Here is a 26,130-nt window from a genome sequence, read left to right on the forward strand (position 1 = left end):
CCTTACAGAAAGAGTTTGCTAATCTCTGGTATGTTGGGTTGGTTTTAGGGAAGTTAACCCAGGAGCAGAGAGATCAATCATGAGGCTATTGCAATAGGCCAAACAAGAACTGCTCAAGGCTTAAATTGGTTAGATTTCCCCCAAAATAGACCAAGAATATGAGAAAGGTTAGAGGTTTGAGAGGAAAAATGAGGAGGGCAGTGTTGGAAATCGTTAAGTTTGGCATTCCTGTTGGTTATTCATATGAAGACCAGTAGGAGGCAGTCTCTGGTATATGCAGATTTCGAATATAGCAGAAAGGTCTTTGTTAGGAGTGTGTGTGTGTGCGCGCTTGTGTTTGTGTGTGTTCTGAGAAGAGTCGGAAATGAAAGGAAACTGGGAGAGAGTAACTTCTCAGAAATAAAGACATGAAAAAGATATTTAAAAGACTGGGGACTGGTATTAAGTGATAGGTTGATAGGTCAAATATGGAAAGGCTGAAAAATATGTCTGCTTTAATTTAAGCAGAGAAGTGGAGGGAGAAGTGGATGGCTGTAGATTGAGGAGCAAGGATTAGGTTAAAGAAATAGAGCCATTTATCAAAAGTACTCTTTAAAGAAGCTTGACTGTGTAGTAAAGAAAAGTGATAAGATAGTGGTGAGCTAAAGGATGATTCAAGGATAAGGGAATTCTAAGGATGAAGAGAGTTGAACTTTAAGTATAAGCTGAGAAGGAAGGTGGGAAGGGGATCATTAGTAGGGTGAAGTTTCGTAAGAGTGAGCTAGAAAGTATAGGTGCTAATATTAGTCCTTATTCTGACCTAGAAAGAAGAAAAATGGAAGTAAATTAAAGGAATTGTCAGAAGTTACTGAGAGTCCAACAGAAAATGAAAACTACAAAGTTTTGGTTGTACCAGTCAGCATTCGGTAGGGTGGATGTGGTGGAAAAACATGAGAACTATGGCTTTCAGAATATTGGTACATGATTTAGCCATGGAATCTAGGCTTAGTGAGGATTGAACTGATGCTTGGAAATGGCTAATACCTTAGGAGAAAATGGAATGAATGATTAGGATTCCAGTGAATCATAAAGTAGATGGTGGTAATAAAATGCTAGAACAGTGATTCTCAAGGGACACCTGGGTTGCTCAGTCAGTTAACTGAGCCCCCCATCAGCCTCCCTTCTCAGTGGGGAGTCTGCTTCTCCCTCTCCCACTGTGCTCTCTCTCCATCTCTCACACTCTCTCCCTCCCTCAAAACAAAACAAGCAAATAAATGAACAAAAACAGTGATGCTCAGCCTCCGTCACACATTAAATTACTGCTGCTCTGTTCCCATCATAGAGATTTTGATATCTTGATTAGGGATAGCTAGAAGTTTTTAAAGCTTTGCCAGGTGATTAATTTGTAGCCAAGGTTGATAATCACGGAGAGCATCAGTATGTTAAGAAAGTGGTTTTAAAATGAGTTTTTAGGAGTGCCTGCGTGGCTCCATGGGTTAAGCCTCTGTCTTCAGCTCAGGTCATGATTTCAGGGTCCTGGGATTGAGCCCCAAATTGGGCTCTCTGCTCAGCAGGGAACCTGCTTCACCCCCCCTCCCCCACTGCCTGCCTCTCTGCCTACTTGTGATCTCTGTCTGTCAAATAAATAAATAAATAAATAATCTTTTTTAAAAAAGACAATGAGTTTTTAAACAGTAGAACTCCTTCAAATAAATTTCACAAGGAAGCTCAGTTTGTAAAACTTCTAAAAGCAGAGCTGCAGCAGGGTGGAAGCTTGGGATCCTACTGACTTCTCTTCTGTCCATCTCCAAGAGCCTTCTTCTCTAAGGGCTCTACAAAACAGAATGGGAAAAATCACTAGATGGGGAGATTATGGTCAAAGAGTAAGCTGTTAAGGAGGAGTTTGGTTTTTAAAGGTAGAATCGTTATAAATGATTAAGACACCTAAGATATGGCCATGATAATGGATTAGTGATGTAGAATGCAAGTGAAGGTAGGAAAGTTACACATCAAAGAAATAGGGCTAGGGTTTGATGTTGATGACAGGTTGCTAAGAGTTTGTCCAAAACACAAATGCAGTTGATCTGACCAACAGGGGTTTTCTTTTTTTGTTTTTTTATTATAAATATATTTTTTCTTCCTTATGATTTTCTTTTCTCTAGTTTACTTCATTGTAAGAATACAGTAATTAATATATATAACATTCAAAATATGTGTTAATCACCTGCTATGCTATTCGTAAGGCTTCCTGTCAACAGTAGGCTGTTGATAGTTAAGTTTTGGGAAGTCAAAAGTTAAACATGGATTTTCAGTTGCATGGGAGGCGGTCAGCAATCCTAACCTGCATATTGTCCAACGGTCAGCTGTATCCAAGTGAAATAGGAATGTAAGATTTAAACTTTAGACCATAATTGATGTATAAGCAACTTTACATATCATTTCTTTAGTTGTGGTATAATAAAACGGGAGTGTTTATTTTACTTAGAAACAAAGTTATATGAAAAGATTAGTTGCTTTTCTAGGGTAAAATGATAAACTTTGATTCAAGGCATTATAATGTACTTGTTAAACAGTGAAATAAATAATTTACTTATGTAAAGAGAGGTTTTAATATATTTCAGACAAAATTCAGTATACCATTAATAGTCACTAGAGAAGATACAAAAGTAAAGATTTAAATAGATGAACTTTATACTGATACCAAATACTCTCTGGAGTATTATTATCTAAATGTATTAAGTTGTACCCTTTGGGCTTTCTTAAAGATAAAAAAGTCAAGATAAACGGGGAACCTTTTAGGAACAGCTGTAAGCCAACAGCAGGTGATTCTGTGGTTTGTTGTGACTGCATGCTGTGTTGTTGTGTTTTTTTAATATGTATTTAATATGTGGCAAAGTGACTAATCACTGTGCCCTTGTTTAAGGCATTCTTCATCATCTTCAAGTACTTTTTGGCCAAAAATTTCTAAACATGGAGTGTCCCTAATAAGCTCAGTATTGGATTGGACAAGTCTGAATTGAGAACTATTGGCAGGAGTAGCTGTAATTATTAAATTTACTTAATAATAAAGCAAGGTAGTAAAGTTGGCTCTTTGTCAAATGGCAGTAGTCTTATTAGCAAGAAGTCATCATTTGCAGGGTCAGAGTGAAAGGAGGCTCCAAAGGATTCATTCTATCCTAATTATAGCTTCACCTATACATATTATGCAAAGCTAATATTTAAAGCATTTGCCAAAATTAACTTCCTCTGCATGTTCTATTACAGTGCAATGAGTTGCAGCAGCTTTTTAGGTCTTGCTGCTTTTGTATGCCATAATAATCTGTAATTATGGGTTTGCTGCAAATGCTGTAGGGTTTGTTTAATCTGACAATCTGAAAAGACAACCCTGAATAGCCTTATTTAAATGAGTGCTAGTTACACAAAGCCTAGAAGCATCGATATCTTCATGTTGCATTTTCTCACAAGGCTAGTTATTTGGGATTTCATTTTGAATATCTAAATTAGAGAATTTCGTTTTTTTATATCTAAATAGATATGTAGGAGAGAGATACGTATGTTCTATAGTTTTTATAACTAAAAAAAAATCTAAATAAAATTGCCAGTTAAGTTGAGATATTTTTATCCTCTCATATTTATATAGATCCTGAATCTAGAGAAGCAGCCTGGGAAAGAAAATGCTTTTACCTACATTTAAAATGTAAATGTATTTTTAAAGTATTCTCAGTGTTAATAATTATGACAGATTTGTGAACAGGCTCATTTGAGCTGCATTCCCACCATTGCTTCCTTTGAGAAGAAGATGTATAGGATGGACAGATACCTGGGCTTAGAGGTTTGTTTTAGGGAAAGAGCTGGGCTTGTTCTTGCAGTTTATTTATAAGTAAATTTGAAAAAGGAACTCATAAAATCTGTGTTACTTATAATGCTCTCAAAATTGAATGGTTTATATTCCTTCTGTTATGTCCAATTTTGTATATGAGTTGTTAATTCATCTTTATAAAAAAATCTGTATTATTCTCAGAGAAAAGTGGGATTTAAGGTGTTGTGTGTGATTTGTCCATGATCATAGCTCAAGCCAGAGATGAAGTCAGGAATTTGTCTCTTTTGTGATCTGCTTCTATTAAATTACATTCTTTCAGTTCTTCAGAAATGCTCTGCAAAAAAGATTTGACTGCTTAGAACAAATCAGCTATTTAACTTCACCACTCAAAAGGAAAGAAGAAGGAAAAAGAAAGAACAGAATTTTAATGTCTTTAATTATGATTTTTATTACCATTAAAAATGTGACTTAGTCTTATTTAAATGAGGTTTTAAATTGATCTGACCCTTTTATATAGTAATTTATACTAAATAATACTATTTTGAATTTACTATACAAAGAAAAAATAAATTTTGAATTCATTGTTCCCAGATGTTACAGTGATTTGCCAAAAGAAAGGGGCATTTTAACAAAAGAGAAAAATATGAAAATTAGAGTTATGGTAAAGATGGAAATAGCCCTGAACTGGGAAGCAAAAGACCAGGCTTGTTCTTCTATGGCAAAAAAAAATCCCTTAACTGTTGTACTCACTTGTCCTCATGTTCAAAATGACAGATATTGGCTAGATTGTCTGTAAGGCCCCTAACAGTGTGAACATTCATTAAATTCTAAGTTATAATGAGGGAAGAGAAAGCAGACACTAGATTCAAGCCACCCCTCTGTTTCTCATCATCCAGTGACATATCTTTTTACTTGGCTTGCATATGGTCTTAAAAATGTAGGATTGAATTAAGGTTAATCATTTAGTGTTATCTAGTGTTGAATAGCTGATTTTCAAAACTAGCCATATTTATAATTGAAAAACAACTCAGTATAATTGGAATTTAAGTAAACTGGAAAAAAATACATATGTATGTATGTAGTCACAAAACTTAATTGATAATGGAAGAAAATTAAAATTTTGGTACTCTTAACATTTCAAAATCAAAGCCCAGAGAAAACTGGTTTTTTTTAGAGTTGGAATGATGGAAGAAGATGTTTTTACTTTTAATGACACAGCTGCTGGTTTCTAGCTGATCTCTGCCTGTCGCCAAGTGTTGGTTCTGAATCTTGGGGACTGTGGCCTTAAAATATAGCACTATTCTTTTCTCTTGCTTCTTTTTAAGTATTATACAAGCAGTGCACAAGCTTTTTTAAACTTTTTTAAAAAAGAATTTATTTATTTATTTGAGAGAGAGCAAGAGAACACAAGTGGGGGAGAAGGAGAAGCAGGCTCCCCCACACTGAGCAGGGAGCCTGACTCGAGGCTTGATCCCAGAACCCTGGGATCATGACCCAAGCTAAAAGCAGCCATTCAACCAATTGAGCCACCCAGGCGCCCCTGTCCTTACAAACTTTTAAAATAGGGTTTATTGAGATATAATTTACATAAAATAAAATGTATTCTTTTTTCTATGGAATTTTACTATATATTATGTTGTGGTTACACAGTTCTGTACAGTTACCAAAATACATCACAAAGTACACTTAAAACTAAGGAATTTGTTATATGTAAATAATGCTTTGATCATCAGGATGCTCTCAAATCTATATTTATTACAGCAGGTAGGCCATAATTTTCCCAAATGATAAAAATTCTTTAGAATATAAATAGTACTCAGATAAGATCACTCTAATACTATGGTAGAACAATATGGAGACATAATCATCCTGTAATGATGTCTATAATTACATAAGACAAGGGCGCAGTGAACACACACTCACACACAGTTGTTAGTTGTGTGTACAACTAAACATCCTAACATGAACAATGAGTACTTCCTTACCAATGACAGCTCTTCCCTAGCCTCCTAGATGTAAAATATGAAGATAATCATCACCAAACTGTCCCTACTTCCTGACACCACTTATTTCAGAACTGGCTTCCACATAACCCTACTTAGGATCACACTGGCAATCTTTGGCTAGTGGGCTTTGACAAGTTTTTGTCTATCTCCATGTCTTCCTTCCTCCCTTTATTCTCTCTGTGTGTTTTCTGCCTGACATCTTCCTTTTCCCCCTCCTTGAGGTCCTGACATTTCAGGCCCCTGAGTACTATATTCTTTGGGTTTTCTTTTTTTTACTATTTGGTATGATTTTTTTTTTTAAGTTACTCATATGGATATGCTCCTTATCTATTTGCTTTCCCTAATGTGCTTAAGGAAGGAAAGAAAAATACTTCTTACATACAACTAACTGGTAAGACTAGGCCACAATGACCCAGAAGAATATCTTACTTATAAAAATATGTACATAAGTAGGCCCATAAAATTTGTTTTCCCTTAAAATAAAGTTTTTGTGGCATATATTGGCTGTACCAAATCACTGTTTAAGTTGGTTGATTCCTAAAGTTTAGTGAAGGATTACTTTTCTCTGAAACTTTTATATCATTGATAAACACCATAATTAAATGACATTTAAAGCATGCTGTCTCTCTGAATTTACTCATGAGATAAGAAACTTACTTGGATTTTACCAGCTTTATAATGTGTGAACTAAGTGATTTCAGGTGATTTAGAATACTTGTGATCCTTCTTTAAAATATGATTTACAGGGCGCCTGGGTGGCTCAGTGGGTTAAGCCGCTGCCTTCGGCTCAGGTCATGATCTCAGGGTCCTGGGATCGAGTCCCGCATCGGGCTCTCTGCTCGGCGGGGAGCCTGCTTACCTCTCTCTCTGCCTGCCTTTCCATCTACTTGTGATTTCTCTCTGTCAAATAAATAAATAAAATCTTAAAAAAAAAATATGATTTACATATAAAGGCTTAAGCTTAAATTATGAATCCATTAGCAAAACTTTGAAAAAGGTTTTTTTTCTATATAAAAGTAACAAACATCATCAAAGAGAGTTTTCTTTGCCCTTATTCCTGTAGTACAGAATCTAAATTGGAAATATTCATGTTTGCTGTTATATTTTAAAGTGATTTTGATAATTTGAGGAAGTCTCCATTTGTTGTCTAATAATTTCATTGTTAACATAACTTCCTAGGAAGCAGCAGTATTTCCACTCACTTACATTTCTTATTTCTAGTGAAAACTCAAATGCAACAAGGATTAATCTCTATTGCTGCTCGTACTGTTATTACACATCTGGTAAATCATTTGGGCCATTACCCAATGAGTGGTGGTCCTGCTATGTTAACAAGTCAGGTGTGTGAAAATCACGACAATCATTACAGTGAAAGTACTGAACTTTCTCCTGAGCTCTTTGAGAGTCCAAATATCCAGTTTTTTGTGTTGAACAATACAACTTTAGTGTCCTGCATCCAGATCAGATCAGAAGAGAGTATACCCGGAGGAGGTTTATCTGCTGGCCTTGCATCAGCCAATTCAAATGTCAGAATCATAGTACGTGATCTCTCCGGAAAATATTCATGGGATTCTGCCATCCTGTATGGACCACCTCCTGTGAGTGGTTTGTCGGAGCCTACATCATTCATACTTTCATTGTCTCGTCAAGAGAAGCCAGAAGAGCCTCCTACATCTAATGAATGCTTAGAAGATATAACAGTAAATGATGGGATTTCCCTCCAGTTTAAAAGAGGATTTAGAGAAACTGTACCAACTTGGGATACCATAAGAGATGAAGAAGATGTTCTTGACGAGCTCTTGCAGTATTTAGGTATAACTAGTCCGGAATGCTTGCAGAGAACTGGAATATCACTTAATATCCCTGCTCCACAACCTGTGTGCATTTCTGAAAAGCAGGAAAATGATGTTATTAATGCTATCCTTAAGCAGCATACAGAGGAAAAAGAATTTGTTGAGAAACACTTCAATGACTTAAACATGAAAGCTGTGGAGCAAGATGAACCAACACCTCAAAAGCCTCAGTCAGCATTTTATTATTGCAGATTGCTTCTCAGTATATTGGGAATGAATTCCTGGGACAAAAGGTAAGAATAAAAGAGAATGTTTTTTAACATTAGTCTTATTCATCTTTTGATCAAGCATTTTAGTTTCTCTTCTTTTCCTCACCAGATTTTATCTACCAGTTTGTTCTTTGTCTTTTGGACAGATATTTCTTCTTGTTTGTTTGTTTGCTTGAGACCACTGAGTTCTATCAGGATTTAAGGGAATAAAAAAATAACTCAATAATTTAACTATTAACATTTTCATAATAACTAGCAGAACTTTGTGACTTAGAAATTACAGCTCATATAATTGAAAAGAATCTTATTTTCCCAACCTTCACATAAGGTAATAGGAAAAACTTTTTTTCTTATCACACTTCTGACACTACATGTGTGAGTTTTCCATAGCAGGCAGTCCCAGCACTAACTGCAGTTAGTACAAAAAGAATAAGGGCTCAGACCCACAAGATGGCCCCCCACTTCAGATATGGTCGGAAATATGAAAGTCCATATTTCCGACCAACTAGCTATAAATCAGATAACTACCTCCTCAGTTTTGATAATTAGCTATTATAGCTCATAAAACATTTATTTTCATTTAGCAGTTTATTATAAAAGGTAGTTAAAAGATAGAGATGAACAGACAGACAAAGAGGTACACAGGATGAAGGTTCCCAAGTGTAAGAGCTTCTGTTCCTGTGGAGTTAGATGCTGCTGAAAACACTGAATTGAGTTGACTAACCAGGAAGCTCTCTGGACCTCATAGTTTAGAGATTATTATGGAGGCCTCTTCACGTAGGCATGATTAATTATTAGCTCAATCTCTGTCCAGTCTTCCTTCCCCATAGGGGTGGCTGGAAGTTCCAAGCTTCTAATCATGGTTTGTGCTTTTGAATGACCAAGCCCCATCCTGAAGTTAATCAGGAGCCAACCAAGCATCCCCTCATCAGAACAAAACATTCTCCTATTACCAGGGAAATTGCAAGGGATTTAGGAACTCTGTGTAAGATGTTCCTGTCACCTTCATCGCTCAAGAAATTACAAGAGTTTTAGGAGCTCTGTGTCAGGAATTGGGGCAGAGCCCAAATATGTCACATAAGCCTTGTGGGTTTTTTAGACAAACAGTAATATGATCTTTTCTTGTTGGTATCAGAGAAGTTAACACAAGATTTTCATCAAATCAAGAATCCTTATTTCATTTTTTAAAATTTTGTTTTCTTACATATGTTGCAAAAAACCTCTCTGAAAGCTTGCAGTTAACACAAAGTATTCATGTAAGTCGGGTAAGAGTTAAATGAAAAGGTATTAGATTTAAGAAGAACTAGGTTAGAGTCATTTAACCTTTAAGCTTCAGGCTATAAGTTGAGGAAGTAACTCGCACCTCACATAATGATGAGAGTTAACTTAGATAATATACATAAAATATTAAATTGTACACTAGTGTAAAGTATCATTAAACATTTATCTTTTAAATTTCTGTGACATTAAAAGCTGTACGGATGTGAAAGACACAGCATTATTTAATGTATTGTTCTTGTTCAATTTGTAGTAGGAAGGGAACTCAGTTATCACTGGACAAATAAATCTTAATTAAATTCAGGTGAAGCACCAAAAGGGAGTTCTACTTCCTTGACTAGTGTTTATAATCTTACTTAATTTAAATCCTTCCATTTATTAGAAGGGAGTATTCTCTGCTTTATGGGGAAGACATGTCAGGAATATAGTTTGCCTTATGGTATGTCCAAATGTAGGTAATTGCCACTCATGTTAGTGCATTCTACTCTCTTTTGCTATACGATGATCCATATATTGTCTCAAGAAAAATTAAAGGTGGGAAGCTATATTTTACCACAGCAAGCATTGATTTCATGAATATAATTTGTATGTATTTAGTGTATATAGAATGTATTTGCCAACATATCTACATTGCTTCATAGTGTAAAAAATACCTTTAAGAGCACATATGTAATCCAGATGGATTACATATCCTTACTTAATGATATTTCTCATTAGGAACAACTTTTTAATATATTTTTAGGAAACTTTTGAAAAGGAACCTATAAGCTTTTATCCATTTTTCTGGATATGAGTTTCAGAAGCTCACAGCATCTGCAAGGAAAAATTGAAATGATTAATAGATAATGATCCACTAACAGAAATCTATGAGGGCCGCAGTAGAAATAGTGACACTTTCTATTTACATTTCTTTTAGGGTCTATTCGCCTTTGTGTTAGAAGTATGTTAGAGGCAAGAAAAGTGTTTAAAAGTTGCATGAGTAGAGTGGAAAGTATTTCTGGGACTGTCATGTCATTCACTGCAAAGGTGATGAAAATGTTTATAAATCTCTCTATTTAGGAGGAGCTTTCATCTCCTGAAGAAAAATGAGAAACTACTTAGAGAACTTAGAAACTTGGATTCAAGACAGTGGTAAGTTCAGATTTATAACTAGCAACTGTCAACTATTTCTACTTATGTGTGAATAATACTGCATTGTTGACTTTCTGAACAGAAACTACATTTGATTTACTTTAAATAATAAACTTTATGAAAAAAATGCAGGGCTACATTAAAATGTTTGGTATCTTTGAATAGTTTATACCATTTTATGCATTTCAGAATTCTTTCGATGGCAGAAATCTAATTGAACTTCTAAAAATGTCCTTTAGTTTCCCCATAGTTAGACATTCCAGCTATGCCCTTTTTGATTAGTTTCAGAGGTCTCAAGTGAAATGACTGGTAAATATAAGCTAGTCCATACAGAAAGTATTAATGGAGCAAAGAACATGGATATAGGTTATTAAATTGCTATAAATCTGATTTCTCATCAAGCTCTTGGATATGTACCTATTTACATGTGGGTTTTGATGTGTAAAATCTTTTTATATCATTATTTTAAGGATATCTAGGTTCTTCATGTATAGTATATGAACAAGACTTCTGGGAAACCAGTAGTAGAAACTACAAAATATTAACTAGAAGCACAGTGATAAAGCAATATTTTGAATGCCTGTATTTCTGAGATCTCAGATCCACAACCTACTTAATGTCCATTTCTCACTCCTTCACATCTTAGTCAGTTGGTGTTTTTATACTTTCCTCTTTCCAGTTTTTTGCTTTTTCTATTCCTACAGTCAGTTTGCCACCCACCTCTGATTTCACTTGTCCTATTAGCAGACTCACACATTTTCAACTATAAAAATGCCATTTCTGGCATCTTCAAAACTGTTCTTCCACTTAAGGTTTATATATGTGTGACTATAATCAATTCTCTCATCAGAATCATTTTTTTTCTTCAGATTTTATTTATTTTATTAAAGAGCTCATGCATGTTTGAGTTGGGAGGTGAGGAACAGAGGGAGAGAATCCCAAGCAGACTCCCCACTGAGCATGGAGCCTGATTCAGGGCTGGATCTTGGGACCCTGAGATCATGACCTGAGCCCAAACCAACAGTCTCTCACTTAACCAACTGAGCCACACAGACACCCCTGACCCAAATCATTCTTAACATCTACCTTCTTGGTCACCTGGGTGGCTCAGTGGGTTAAAGCTTCTGCCTTTAGCTCAGGTCATGATCCCGGGGTCCTGGGATCGAGCCCCACATTGGGCTCTCTGCTCAGCAGGGAGCCTGCTTCCCCCTGTCTGCCTGCCTGCTTATGATCTCTGTCTGTCAAATAAATAAATAATCCTTAAAAAATACTATAAAAAAATCTACTTTTTCTACTCCTAGGCAGCAGTATATTACCAGAGAAAATGATCAAACCAGTGTGATATAGAGAGCTACAATAGATTTGTGCTTTTTACTTCAGCAATACCTTCTCTACTGTTTGCTAATTTCTTATCCCTTGTTCACTTCTTTTTTTGTTTCTCAGAGTAATTTTTATAAACCACTTTTTTGTTCTTTAAGCCCTTCATTATAGTCAAAAGATCATCTCTACTCTAACCTCACTAAGGATTCAATCCAAATGTTTGGCCTCCTATATGAAAGACAGTCTGGTAGAACAATAGTTCCTAACCTTTCTTCCACCACCCATTCACATTTCAACGCAACATTAGTCATACCTCTCATCAATTAAATCCAGTGATTCTGCCAGTTGGGGGACTCATTTGAAACAAACACCCTTGCCAGCACTATTCTATAGGAATGCAAAGTAAACAAGAGTATTCATTCCTTTCCTACTTCAAACAACTTCGCCTTAAAATATCCTCTCTTTAAAATTTCTATATTGAGCCATCTTTTCCTGCTCCCCTTCAGTTTCGGAAAAATCTTTTTTCCCAATCTATAGTTCTAGGATCTTCAAAAAGTTATCAGATCTTTATCTTGCATTTCTGCTTACCCCTTTACCATAAGCACACTCTATCGAGTGCTTCTTTAAACAAAAGAAAACAAAACTATCCTCAGGATCCTTTTTTTTTTTTTTTCTTTTTTAAAGATTTTATTTATTTATTTGACAGAGAGACATAGTGAAAGAGGGAACACAAGCCAAAGGCAAACGCTTAACAACTGAGCCACCCAGGTGCCCAGTTACTGTCCTATCAAGCTTTAGTGTATCCCTTTCATATGCCTTTTTTATAGAAAATATAGTCTTTACTCACTTCTTTTGTTTTTGTGGTTTTTAGCTTTTTTCAGAATAATCTTTTAGGGGTACCTGGGTGGCTCAATGGGTTAAGCCTCTGCTTTTGGCTCAGGTCATGATCTCAGGTCCAGGGATCCGACCCTGCATTGGGCTCTCTGCTCAGCAAGGGGCCTGCTTCCCCTTCTCTCTCTGCCTACTTGTGACCTTTCTCTCTGTCAAATAAATAAATAAAATCTTAAAAAAAAAAATAATCTTTTAAAAATGTTTAGTTTCTCTAGTTATTATAGAAAATGTACAGTAGAAAAGTAAGTCATATATTTATAACACTATCCTTAACATTTGTTTATATATTTTCAGTCTCTTTTTTAATATACATACGATTTTTTTGTTTTAAAAAACTAAAATCATAGTAATATGTATATAGTAAGTTATGTTTTAAAAAGGACTTTATCATGTTGTAAGCATTTTGATATTTTTCAAAAATAATTTTTTATGGTGCCAAGTTCTGTGATTATTGGACTTTTAAGTTGTTTTTAATATCTTGCCCTAGGATAAATTCCTAGAAATGGAATTATTACATCAAAGCATAAGAGCTTATTTCAGACCATACATATTGCAGAATTACTTTTCACTAAGTACTAATTTCTAATCCTACCAACATTGTGTAAGAACACTAATACAACTTCAACCTGAGCAACACAAGGTATTGGTCACATTTTCTAAATCTTTCCTAGCTTGAGAGGCAGATAATGGTATCTCTTTATTGTTTTTTACTACTAGTGAAGTTATTATCTTTCATTGGAAGAAATTTCATTGGAAGAAATTTTAATCTTTTTGAAATTCCCTCTTAGTGTCTTTTTTTTTTATTTAAAAGGAAATTTTTCTTAATTGCAAGAGCTCTCCTACATATGTGGGTATCTAAGGATTAACTTTTGTATTTAATATGGGAGTTTTCCCAGTTGCTTGGCTTTCAGTTTTCAACAACTTCATATTGTTTAGCATACAGCTTTTTCTTTTCTTTTTTTTTTTTCAATTTAATTTTATTTTTTTCAGTGTTCCAAGATTCATTGTTGCCATACGTGCCCTCCTTAACACCCATCACCAGGCTCACTGATCCCCCACCCCCACTCCCTTCCAAAACCCTCAGTTTGTTCCTCAGAGTCTACAGTCTCTCATGGTTTTCATTTTTATGTAATTTTATTTCTCAGTCTTCTTTCTTTGTTTTTTGTTTTTTGTTTTTTCAGTTGCTTATTGTGCTTAGAGAATTCTGTCTTGAAATTAGTTTAAATGTCCTACTGTATTTCCTTCTGGATTCATAATTAGTTGGTAGGAATGGTAATTATTTTACATTTAATTCTTTATTTCTTCTGGAATACATTTCAGTTTATGGAATAAGAAATGGAACTGGCTTGAGTATTAGAGAATAGCCTGTTTCTCTGATTTGTTGAATAATTCATACCTTTCTCATTGATTTGATGTTTCCTTTATCAGATATTAACCTGTTTATTTCAGAGCTATCTTTTCATTTCTACTGAGTTGTCTATCAATTTTGTACAGATGTTAGTATTTATTAGCTTTGTAACTTAGTATCTGATAGAAGCAGTCTTCTTCCTCACCCTATTCATACATATTCTTCTTTCTTAGATATTTTCACTTGTTTATATTTCACTTTCATTTAGATATTTTTACTTGTTTGTTCTTCTGGATACATGTTAGAATTATGTTGTTGTTTTCCAGAAGAAAAATCATATTGATTTTTTTTTTTTTTAAGATTTTATTTATTTATTTGACAGAGAGAAATCACAGGTAAGCAGAGAGGCAGGCAGAGAGAGGAGTAAGCAGGCTCCTCGTGGAGCAGAGAGCCTGATGCGGGGCTTGATCCCAGGACCCTGGGATCATGACCTGAGCCGAAAGCAGAGGCTTTAACCCACTGAGCCACCCAGCCGCCCCGATATTTTGGTTTTGAATTACAATAAAACTTTCATATGGAGAGAATAGAAGTACATTTGCTATCATCATTCTTCCCATTCATAATCATGGTGTGTTTTTCATTTATTCTGTGACCCAGACATTGCTTTTAGGGTTATTGTATTGTAATGATGCTATTCTAAATAGAATTGTTTTTCCTGTTATATTTTGCTATCCAAATACTTTAGTGCATTCTCTTTTTTTAAAAAACATTTTAGGGCTCCTGGGTGGCTCAGTGGGTTGAGCCGCTGCCTTTGGCTCAGGTCATGATCTCAGGGTCCTGGGATTGAGTCCCGCATCGGGCTCTCTGCTCAGCAGGGAGCCTGCTTCTTCCTCTCTCTCTCTGCCTGCCTCTCTGCCTACTTGTGATCCCTCTCTGTCAAATAAATAAGTAAAATCTTTAAAAATAAAAAAATAAAAATAAAAATAAAAAACATTTTAGAGTTGTCTATTTGGTTCTGTTTAGGAGCGTAATTATCTTACAAATAATCTATTTTCTAAAAGTTATGCCTATTTTTGCTTATTTCATATTTTATTGCATTGACTAGAACTTGCACTACAGTGTTAGTTATTGTAAGAGTAGACATCCCATTATTAGAGTCTTTTTCAGCATCTATTCAAATTTTCATACAGTTTTGCTTTCTTAACTATTGATGTATATTTTACATAGTATCACTAGATTGCTAATATTAAATAATTCTTGGAATAACGTTTGATTTCCTGTTGTGTTAAATTTACTAGGCTTTCCTTTTGAATTAGGGTATAGCCCATTTCTAAGCATATTCTCTATTTATTTAATTTTTTACCCATTCTTCTTATGTTTAGAATTAAGATTATAGCCAGCTCCATGAAATGAATTTTATATATTGTTTGAAAATTTGGAATAACTAGTAAAATTTCTAATTCTTTCAGTTTGTTTCATCATTATTAGCCTCTGAATTTTCTTTTAGCTCTTTTCAACTTAAGTGTTTTTTTGCTTTTACAAAACTCCCTTTCATTGAGATTTTCAAATGCATGCTAATAGGATTAGTACATACACACATATCATAATTCTGCTATATTCCTTTTCTCATTTTAGTTTAGTGGGATTTTTTTGCTCTTTTTAAAAAATTAATTAATTTATGTATTCCCAAATCATCCCTTAAAGGTTTTTTCCCCCTAGCTTTATTGAGATAGAATTGATATACAACATTATGATAGTTTATGGTTTAAAATAATGATTTATAAATAGATATATTATAAAATGAATTACTACAATAAACTTAGTTAACACATTCATCACCTCACGTTTAGAATTTTTCATGTGATGAGAACTTTAAAAATCTCTCTTAGCAACCTTTAAATATGATATAGTACTGTTAACTATAGTTACCATGCTATTCTTCACCTCTCCAGAACTTATCTCACAGGTGGAAGTTGATACCCTTTGACCACCTTCACCCATTTTGCCCATTTCCCTAGCCCCCACCCCTGAAATCAGTCTGTTCTCTGTTTCTCTGAGTTCAGTTTTTTCATATTCCACATATAAGTAAGAACATACAGTACTTGCCTTTCTCTGACTTATTTCACTTAGCATAATGCCTTCAAGTTTCATCCAAGTTGTCACAAATGGCAGGATGGATTTCCTTCTTTTGTTATGGCTGCATTCCATTGTATAGTTGGCCCTGGAACAACATAGGAGTTAGGGGCACCAACTCCACCCCATCCCCATGTAGTTCAGTATTTGCGTATAATTTTTGACTTCCTAAAAACTTAACCAACAATAGCCTACTCTTGACCGGAAGCCTTACTGATAATATAAAGTCAATTAACATATTTTTTATGTTATATGTGTTATATATTGTATTCTTAAAGTAAGAATAATGTTACTGAGAAAAATCGTAAGAGAAAATACATTCACAGTGTAGTACTATACTGTATTTATTGAAAACAAAATTTGTTTATAAATAGACCCATGCAGTTCAAACCCCTGTTGTTCGAGGGTCAGCTGTACATGTATACGACATTTTCTTGATCCATTCATCTTTTGATGGACACAGCTTATTTCATACCTTGGCTATTACAAGTAATGCTGCAGTGAACATGGGGATGCAAATACCTCTTCAGGGTAGTGATTTTATTTTCTTTGGGTATGTATCCAGAAGTGGGATTGCTGGATCATCTAGTCATTCTGTTTTTAATTTTTTTTTAAACATTTTATTTTATTTTTTTAAATTTTATTTGACAGAGAAGAAGAGACTTCTAGAGAGGGAATACAAGTGGGGAGTGGGAGAGGGAGAAGCAGGCTTCCTGCTGAGCCAGGAGCCTGATGCGGGGCTTGATCCCAGGACCCTGGATCATGACCTGAGCTGAAGGCAGATGCTTAACAACTGAGCCACTCAGGCGCCCCTGTTTTTAATTTTTTAAGGAACCTCCATACTGTTTCCCATAAAAGCTGCATCAATTTACATTCCCACCAATAGTTTACAACAAGGGTTGTCTTTTCTGTGTATCCTCACCACTTGTTATCTCTTGTCTTTTTGATAATAGCCATTCTAACAGGTATGAGGTAATATTTCATTGTGGTTTTAAATTTCATTTCCCTAATGATTAGTGATGCTGAGCACCTTTTAATGTATGTGTCGGTCATTTGAATATCCTCTTTGGGAGAATGTCTTTGGGTCCTTGCCCATTTTTTTTTTTTTAGGTCTTCTTTTCTTTTTTTACCCATTTTTAATCAGACTATTTGTCCTATTGCTGTTGAGTTTTATGAGGTTTTTAATATTTTGGAGATTTGGTTGGGAAGTTTTTGATTACTGCTTCCATCTCCCTACATGTTATTGGTCTGTTTCGATTTTCTGAGTTTTTATAAGTAAGTCTTTGTGCGTTGTACAATTCTAGGAACTCATGCATTTCTTTTAGGTTGTCCACTTATTTGGTAAATAGTTGTTCATTGTAGTCTCATGGTCATTTGCATTTCTTTGGTATCAGTTGTAACATCTTTTCATTTATAATAATATTTATTTGGGTCCTTTTTTGTTGTGGTTAGTCTAGCGGAAGGTTTGTTAATCTTGTTTATATTTTCAAAGAACCAGCTCTTCATCTTTTCCATTTTCCTTTCTTTATTTCATTTGTTTCTGCTCTAATTTTTTTCCCAAAAGATTTTATTTATTTATTTGACAGAGATCACAAGTAGACTGAGAGAGGCAGGCAGGGCGGGGGTGGGAAGCAGGCTCCCTGCTGAGCAGAGAACCCTACGCAGGGCTCGATCCCAGGACCCTGGGATCATAAACTGAGCTGGAAGGCAGAGGCTTTAACCCACTGAGTCACCCAGGCACCCCTCTGCTCTAATTTTTATTATTTTCTTTCTTCTGTTAACTTCAGGCTAAGTTTATTCTTTTTCTAGTTCCTTTAGGTGTAAGTAAAGTAGGTTGTTTATTTGAGATACTTTTTTTTTCTTGTGTGTATTTATCACTATAAGCTCTCCTCTTGGAACTGCTTTTGCTACATTCCATAAGCTATGGTTTATTACATTTCCTTTTTTGTCTGTCTCAAGATATTTTTTAATTTTTTAATTTCCCTGTTGATTTCTTCTTTGACCCATTGGTTGTTCAGGAGTGTGTCATTTAGTTTCCATGTATTTATGAATTTTCCAACTTTCCTGCTGCTCATTGATTTCTAGTTTAATTCCTTTGTAGCTGGAAAAGATAGGTGATATAATTTCTGTCTTCTTGAATTTGTTGAGACTCCTGTGTTTTAGCACATGATCTATCCTAGAAAATGTTACATGTGCACTTGAGATGAATGTGTATTTTGCTGCTATTGGACAGAATGTTCTATATATATGTTAAGTCCATTTGATCTGTAGTATTGTTCAAATTCACTTTATTTGATTTCCTATCTGGATGATCTGTCCCTTGTTGAGAGTGAGGTTTTAATGTCCCCAGCTATTACTGTATTTCTGTGTATTTCCCTTTTCTTTTAGTACTTGGTTTATATATTTAGGTGCTCCAATGCTGGGTGCATAAATATTTATAATTGTTGTATCTTTTTTTTTTTTTTAAGATTTTATTATTTGAGAGTGAGAGCAAGCATGAGAAGGGTTGGGGCCAGAGGGAAAAGCAGACTCCCCATTGAGAAGGAAGCCTAATGGGGAGCTTGATCCCAGAATCTGGAGATCATGACCTGAGCCGAAGGCAGTCACTTAACCAACTAAGCCTCCCAGGCTCCCCTATAATTGTTATATCTTCTTGATGGATTGACCCCTTTATCTTTATGGTAGTTACATTGTCTTTTTTTTTTTTTTTTTTTTTTTTTTTACCATTTTTAACTCAGTCTATTTTGTCGGACACAAATATAGCTACCTTTGTTTTCTCTTGTTTACAGTTTGCTTAAAATATTATTTTCTGTACCTTCAATTCTTATTCTCTGTGTGTGCTTAAAGCTAAAATGGGTCTCCTGTAAGGAGCATATCATTTGGATCTCATTTTTTGGTCCATTCAGCCATTCCGTGTCTTTTGATTAAAGAACTTAATCTGTTTACATTTTAAGTAATTGTTGAGAGATAAAAATTTACAAATGCCATTTTTTCATTGTTTTCTGTTTTGTAGATCCTTTTTGCTTTCTCTCTTAGTATCTTCATTTGAGATTTAAAGACTTTTGGCAGTAGTATGTTTGAGTCCTTTATCATAGTGTTTTGTTTATGGGCTGCAGATTTTTTCCTTTGTGGTTAGCACTAGAGGGATACATAAAATATGTTATATTTATAACATTTTAAGCTGATTACAGCTTGATAGATAGCATACAGAAACTTTATACTTTTACTTCTTCCTCACATTTTAGGTTATGGTATTTCTCCAATAACAAATTGTTATGTTTATGGTTATTTTAAAAACATTTATTTCCTAACTTTTAAATTAGAGTTATAATTATGCATCACCATCACAGTGGGCTTTTCTGTCTTGATGTAAATAATCTACTTAATTTTTGAAAAGACACAGTTTCTATAAAATTTTTCAGAGTATAGCTCCTGTCCATTTTTTTAGTCTCAGCTTAAAGATGATTTTTTCTGAAATCCTTTCCCTAAACTACCTCTCTTTACCTTCCTCCTCAGTCTATGTGTGGATCTTCCATGTGCTCTCACAGAGTCCTGTAACACTTCCCTGTCATAACATTTTATCACTCTGTATTATTATTAGATATTCTTATTCCTTCCAGAATAATTATAATAACTCTCTAAATAATCTGTGAGTTCTCATATCCTAACTCTTCCCCATGATAATTTATCTTTGGTACTAGATGGGCATGTCCTTCAGGGCAGGAATCATAACTCTTTTGCTCTCTTGCTCACTATATGTTCCAGACCTCAGTGCTCTACTGAAACTATTCTTCTGAAGGTTAGTACCTTGACCATCAAGTCTAAAGTTTTCTCAATGCTCAATCTATACACATAACTTTGATTCCTCTAATTAACTAAATGTAGTTAATAAGCAATTTAAAAGATTACAGCAGTTTTAGATTTACAAAATAATTAATTGCAAAGTACAGAGAGTTCCCACTTACCCTTTTCCTCCTACACATACTTTTTTCTGTCTCTTGTATCAGTTTACTAACATCTGCTAAAATTGGTCAAACAGTTCTGATACATTAACTGAAATCCATAGTTTACCTTAGAGTTTATTCTCAGTGTTGTACATGGTGTATGTTTCAACAAATGTAAAGTAACAGACTATCTACCATCACAGTATCCTATAGAATAGTTCACTGCCCTAAAAATCCCTTGAGTATTATATCCCCTAATTTAATACTGCTGTCTGTTCTCTAAAATGTTCTTCTCCTCCCTGGCTTCTATAACACTACAGTTCCCTCATTCAACTCCTAATTCTGGAATTACTCCAAGTTTGTCTTTATTGGCTTATCTTTTACCTCGGAACCCCCTAACATAGTTATTCCTCTCAATGGGATATCCCAATTCTCAATCCCGTTCTTTCCATGTACTTCTGTCTGTCAGTTCTCTGACATGATTGTGCTTCTGCGTATTACAAAATTTCACCTGCCTCCTTATTTCCATTTCCAGGTCACCAATTTGTTCCCAAATCAGATCCTCCTCATAATTTTCTTGACTATGTTTAGAAATATCATTTCAGTCACCAAACTTGACCATTTCCTTTCTCTTGTCCTTAGATTTTTGTAACTGTTGCACCAGTTCTTATTATCCCTTCTTCTGTCTTTGCTTTTCTTGCACCCAACCCCTTGACTCATGTCTTTACAACTTTAAAGGGACTGTTAGAAAAGGCAAGAGATGAAGTCTATCAGCACCATTTTTCCAACAGCATTTGCTCACTTGGCATCTCTGTCACATTTTGGAAATTCTTGCAGTATTTCACACCTTTTCATTATATTCGTTATGGTGATCTATTATCACTGGTTATGACTTGCTGAAAACTCAAATGATGGTTAGCATTTTCTAGCAAAAAGTGGTTTTTAAATTAAGGTATGTGCTTTTTTTAGACATAATGCTATTGCACACCTAATAAACTATAGTGAAGTATACACATAACTTTTATATACCCTTTATTGCTGTATTCACTTTATTATAGCCTAGAACTAAACCTGCAATATCTTTGCGGTATGCTTGTACTTTTCTGATGGACTAGAGAGGAAAAATAAAAAGTGATGTTGTTTATACTCTTACCTCCCTGGACCATTTATAGATCCTTTATTTTCTTCAACTAGATTAATTGATGCCTGTTCCTCTTGGTTGAAACACCAGATTTTCTAATTTCAAATCTCAAAATTTGTGTTATTCTTTCTTTTTCTTTTCTTTTCTTTCTTTTTTTTTTTTTTTAAAGATTTTATTTATTTGACAGAGAGAGACATAGCGAGAGAGGGAACATTAGCAGGGGGAGTGGGAGAGGGAGAAGCAGGCTTCCCACTAAGTGGAGAGCCCGATCTGGGGCTTGAGCCTAGGACCCCAGGATCATGACCTGAGCTGGAGGCAGATATATAACAGACTGAGCCACCCAGGTGCCCCTGTATTATTATTTCTATCACAGTGTATATGCCGGGATTCAGAAGTCTTATAACTTAGTAGACTTCAGCTTGAATTTTCCAATAGTAAACTCATAATATTTTGCCAGTTCTATACATACTCTTACCTGGTTACATGTAAGTTGCATGTTTGTTAATTTTATGGCTTTTTTTCTGGTATCTTTCCTTAGTTACTCATTATTATACATATTAAGTTAATGGCAATATACCAAACATTTTGGCAGCAGTAGTTAGGTAAATAGAAAAATAAAAGGGAATGGTGAAAGATTAAAATTTGACATGAAGGGCAGCTGAGTTCTGCTTTTACAAATTGTAGGAAGGTTATAGATAATATAAAGGTGATTTCTCTTTTACTTTTGCATTGTAAATGTTAGGGCCAATTTAATGTTAAAATCTGTTTAACTATTAGGGCCTGCTTAGCCAGAGCAACTCCATATTGCCTAGGTAGCTATGTTGTTGTTTACATCCACAGACTTCATTCCGGGTATAAATGCCCCCGTAGTTCCTGGTATGGTTCCGGGTATCGATTCCGGGAGTAAACGCCTTAACAATAGAAGCCACGTACCTTGGGTCTGCGGTTATGCCCTATAAAACCAACCTGTGAGATCAGGAGGGGGTTGCTCTCTTCGGAGGCAGCCCTGGCCAGTCAGTCTGACTTCTAATGCTTGGAATAGAATAAAGCTTCATATAACTTTCACTTTGTCTCAATCTTGTTCCCCTGGCTGGTTAGTCTAACTTCTAATGCTTGGCATAGAATAAGGCTTTGCATAACCTTCATTCTGTCTCAGTCTCATTCCTTTGATAATGGACCCCAACAGTAAAGATTTATGTCCTATTTTTTTCCTACATGGCACATACCTTTCTTCCTGCTTTTAGATTTATGTAGTACTAGGTGAACATTTCTATTTAAGTCTTAACCAATTTTATAAATTGTGATTTATGAGTTCAAATCGATAGCCCTATGCCTGAAAAAATTTTTTTGAAATAATTCAAGAATTACTTGGATTGTGAAACAGAAACAGAGTAAGAACACTGAGAAGTTCCCTTTCTGCCATGATCAAAATTTACATGTAGTGGATCATGCTTCCAAGTTAAATTCCTAACAGTTTTCTTGTGATATACGTCTTCCTTTTTTTTTTTTTTTTTGAGATGTACTTCTTATACCACACATTTTGTTCATTTTAAAAGTATACATGTTTTTAGTATATTTACAGGGTTGTGCAGCTGTCATAACAACCTGATTTTAGAACATTTTAGTTCCTTCAAAAAGAATCCCTTACCCATTACTAGTAACTCCCCATTACCGCCAACCATCCTCTTCCCCCACTCCCCAGCTCTGGACAAAGTTAATCTACCTTCTATTTCTATAGATGTGCCTGTACTAGACATTTCATATAAAAGGCATCAAACAATATATGGTGTTTTGTGGCAGGCTTCTTAGCATAGTGTTTTCAGAGTTCATCCATACTGCAGTGTGTCTCAACATTTCATTCTTTCTTATACTGAGTAATATTCCATTGTATGGGTATTTTGTTTATACATCCATCAGTTGATGGACATTTGAGTTGGTTTTACTTTTTTGATATTATGGATAATGCTGCTGTGAACGTTCATATACAGTTTTTTGCCATGGATACTAGATTTATAAACTTTCTTATAAGACTTTATATTTTTAAACCTTACATTAAGATCTAATGTCCTTTTTGTTTGTTGTTTTTCGTGTGAGGTAGGAAGTTGCAAGGTAACAGCCCACCTTCTTTATTTTGCTTGTACATATCCAGTTGCCCCAGCACTATTTGTTGAAAAGATGCTTCTTTTACCATTAAGTTGTTATGGTATCCTTGTCAGAAAAGCAGTAGATGACAAATATAATGGTTTATTTCTAGATCAAAGATTCTGTTCCATATACATGTGTTTGTTACTTCTTATCACACTACCACAGTGCATTGATTGCTGCGGCTTTGTAGCAAGTTTTAAATTTGGGAATTAAGAATCCTACAACTTTGTCTTCTTTTTCAAGATAGTTATGGATATTCTGGATCTTTTGTATCTTTCTATGAATTTCCTAGAGTAACACCCTCACTCGATAAGTGAACAGTTAGGGAAGGATTGGCAGTTCTTCATCTTAGCTTTCATCTACTGGTATGTGACCTCTAGCCTGTTGGTAAGCTAGAGTGGGGAAAATTGGCACAGACTCAGCCTTTTGCACCTAGAGCTTCCATTGTAAGAGAGAGAGCTGGATGAGTTAAGGGAGATGTAGTTCTCTCAGTCACAGCTGCCTGGAATAGATCATGTGTAGCATGGATCTCAGGAAGATGAGAAACACAGCCAGCAGCCTTCTTCTCTCAGGATGAAACCATATTCCCAGTCCTGGAACTGGAGGAGTGAGGGAACCCTTATCTTGATCTGAGTAGAATGCCCATGGTAAAGGTATAATGCAGAAGTAAAGGGGTGAGGTAAGGGAGCAGTCATGGCTCAGAGGCCAAAAACTCATTTTGTTCTTACTAGATTTGGTAGGTTTTCTTGAATAAATGTTTTTCCATTTGCTATATGCCCTTAGGATAATATGCAGAGAATTTAAATGATTTTATAGAAATCATTTTCACCACTTAAATAGTTTTGCTTGAGAAAGAGTCCACTGAGATACTTATTTTGTAATTCTGGAAGGCACAACCCAATTTTATTTTATTATTTAGGTTAGATTATCCTAACAATACAATGAATATACCAAAAGTTGCCTAAGTGTTCCCGCCATAAGGTGAAATATTGCCATTAGTGAAAGTAGCTAATAATCTTTGTTCCTGATTTTAAGTTGCTGATGTTGAAACCTGCAATCATGACCTTACAAATTCCTCAAGATAGGAAAATCTGGTTATCTGACTAACTTTTTAAAATAATTTCAGTTCTTACTTGTTGGATCTGGTTTTTTGTTTGCTTCCTAATTTCTACATATTATAGTAGTGAAAACATTACCTCTGGTCATAAAGTTCATTAGCTTTGTCAAATCATCCTAGACCAAATGTAGTGAGCCCTAGTTAACTTGGAAAGCCAAATGTCATACGAGAAATTTGTTTTTATTAACATTTTTAATTTGAAAGAATGTAAAAAGAAAATGTCTAAGAGCTTTTCACTTATTCCATACGATTCTGTAATATTTGTGTATAAATTTCTTATTCTGCCCTTTGAAGAAATAGATCATTTATCAGTCATCTCTATACTACTACTTAGTTTTATTTCTAAAATACATGCATTTAACTCTGGGATTTTAGCCACATTGTACAACAGGTAATTCCTCAGATGCTTCATGTATTCACATGTCTTTCCTCTCTTTCTCCTTTTCATTTGTCAGACTCACTTGCCTTCACCCAACTCAGTGTTACTGTCTCCTTTAAGTGTCTCTCTGTTTCTCCAGTCAAAAGTAATCACACCTTTCTTTCGTTCTACTGGCAAGTTTATAACTTTTCTAATTTTTACTTATAATTACATACCTTCATCAGTAGATTACAAGATTTAATTCATTTTCATCTTTTTATTGCTACATACTTTGTACATTGGACTTAATTATTGGGTGAATGAATAAATTAATGATTAAATGAATGGTGTTATCTTTTGTTTTACAGTCGAGAGACCCACAAGATCGCAGTATTTTATGTTGCTGAAGGACAAGAAGACAAACATTCCATTCTCACCAATACAGGAGGAAGTCAAGCATATGAAGATTTTGTAGCTGGCCTTGGTTGGGAGGTATTGTCTTTAAATAATACCAGATATCATTGTATTTTTATTTGGAAGCAATGGTTTCTTATTTCTTTCTAGCTTATTCATTTATTTATTTATTTATTTATTTATTATGTTAGTCACCATACAGTACATCATTAGTTTTTGATGTAATATTCCATGATTCATTGTTTGCATATAACATGCAGTGCTCCATGCAATATGTGCCCTCCTTAATACCCATCACTGGGCTAACCCATTCCCCCACCCTCTCCCCTCTAAAACCCTCAGTTTGTCTCTCAGAGTCCACAGTCTCTCATGGTTCATCTCCCCCTCCAATTTACTCCTCCTTCATTTTTCCCTTTCTTCTTCTAATGTCTTCCGTGCTATTCCTGTGTTCCACAAATAAGTGAAACCATGTGATAATTGACTTTCTCTGCTTATTTCACTTAGCATAATCTCCTCCAGCCCCATCCATGCTGATGCAGAAGCTATGTATTCATCCTTTCTGATGGCTGAGTAATACTCCATTGTATACATGGGCCACATCTTCTTTATCCCTTTGTCTGTCGAAGGGCATCTTGGCTCTTTCCACAGTTTGGCTATTGTGGACATTGCTGCTATGAACATTGGGGTGCATATGGCCCTTCTTTCATTACATCTGTATCTTTGGGGTAAATATCCAGTAGTGTAATTGCTGGATCATAGGGTAACTCTATTTTTAATTTTTTCAGGCATCTCCACACTGTTTTCCAAAGTGGCTGTATCAACTTACATTCCCACCAACGGTGTAGGAGGGTTTCCTTGTCTCCACAGCCTCTCCAGCATTTGTTGTTTCTTGCCTTGTCAGTCTTTGCCATTCTAACTGGTATAAGGTGGTATCTCAGTGTGGTTTTGATTTGAATTTCCCTGATGGCAATGATGAACATTTTTTCATGTGTCTGCTAGCCATATGTATGTCTTCTTTGGAGAAGTGTCTGTTCATGTCTTCT

General features: G+C 35.0%; 1 protein-coding gene across 9 annotated transcripts in view; it reads left to right on the forward strand.

Moving 5' to 3' along the window:
• Positions 1–26,130, forward strand: part of RALGAPA1 (Ral GTPase activating protein catalytic subunit alpha 1) — a 256,054-nt gene that overhangs the window by 149,353 nt on the left and 80,571 nt on the right. For all 9 annotated transcript variants that reach the window (XM_082737789.1, XM_082737788.1, XM_082737790.1 and 6 more), the window contains 3 exons: positions 7,027–7,891; positions 10,205–10,276; positions 25,042–25,165. In XM_082737789.1, coding sequence (XP_082593915.1) covers positions 7,027–7,891; positions 10,205–10,276; positions 25,042–25,165 — 1,061 coding nt within the window. The remainder of the gene's footprint in view (positions 1–7,026; positions 7,892–10,204; positions 10,277–25,041; positions 25,166–26,130) is intronic.

This window comes from Mustela nivalis (assembly GCF_964662115.1).
Source record: "Mustela nivalis genome assembly, chromosome: 6".
Classification (NCBI taxonomy): domain Eukaryota; kingdom Metazoa; phylum Chordata; class Mammalia; order Carnivora; family Mustelidae; genus Mustela; species Mustela nivalis.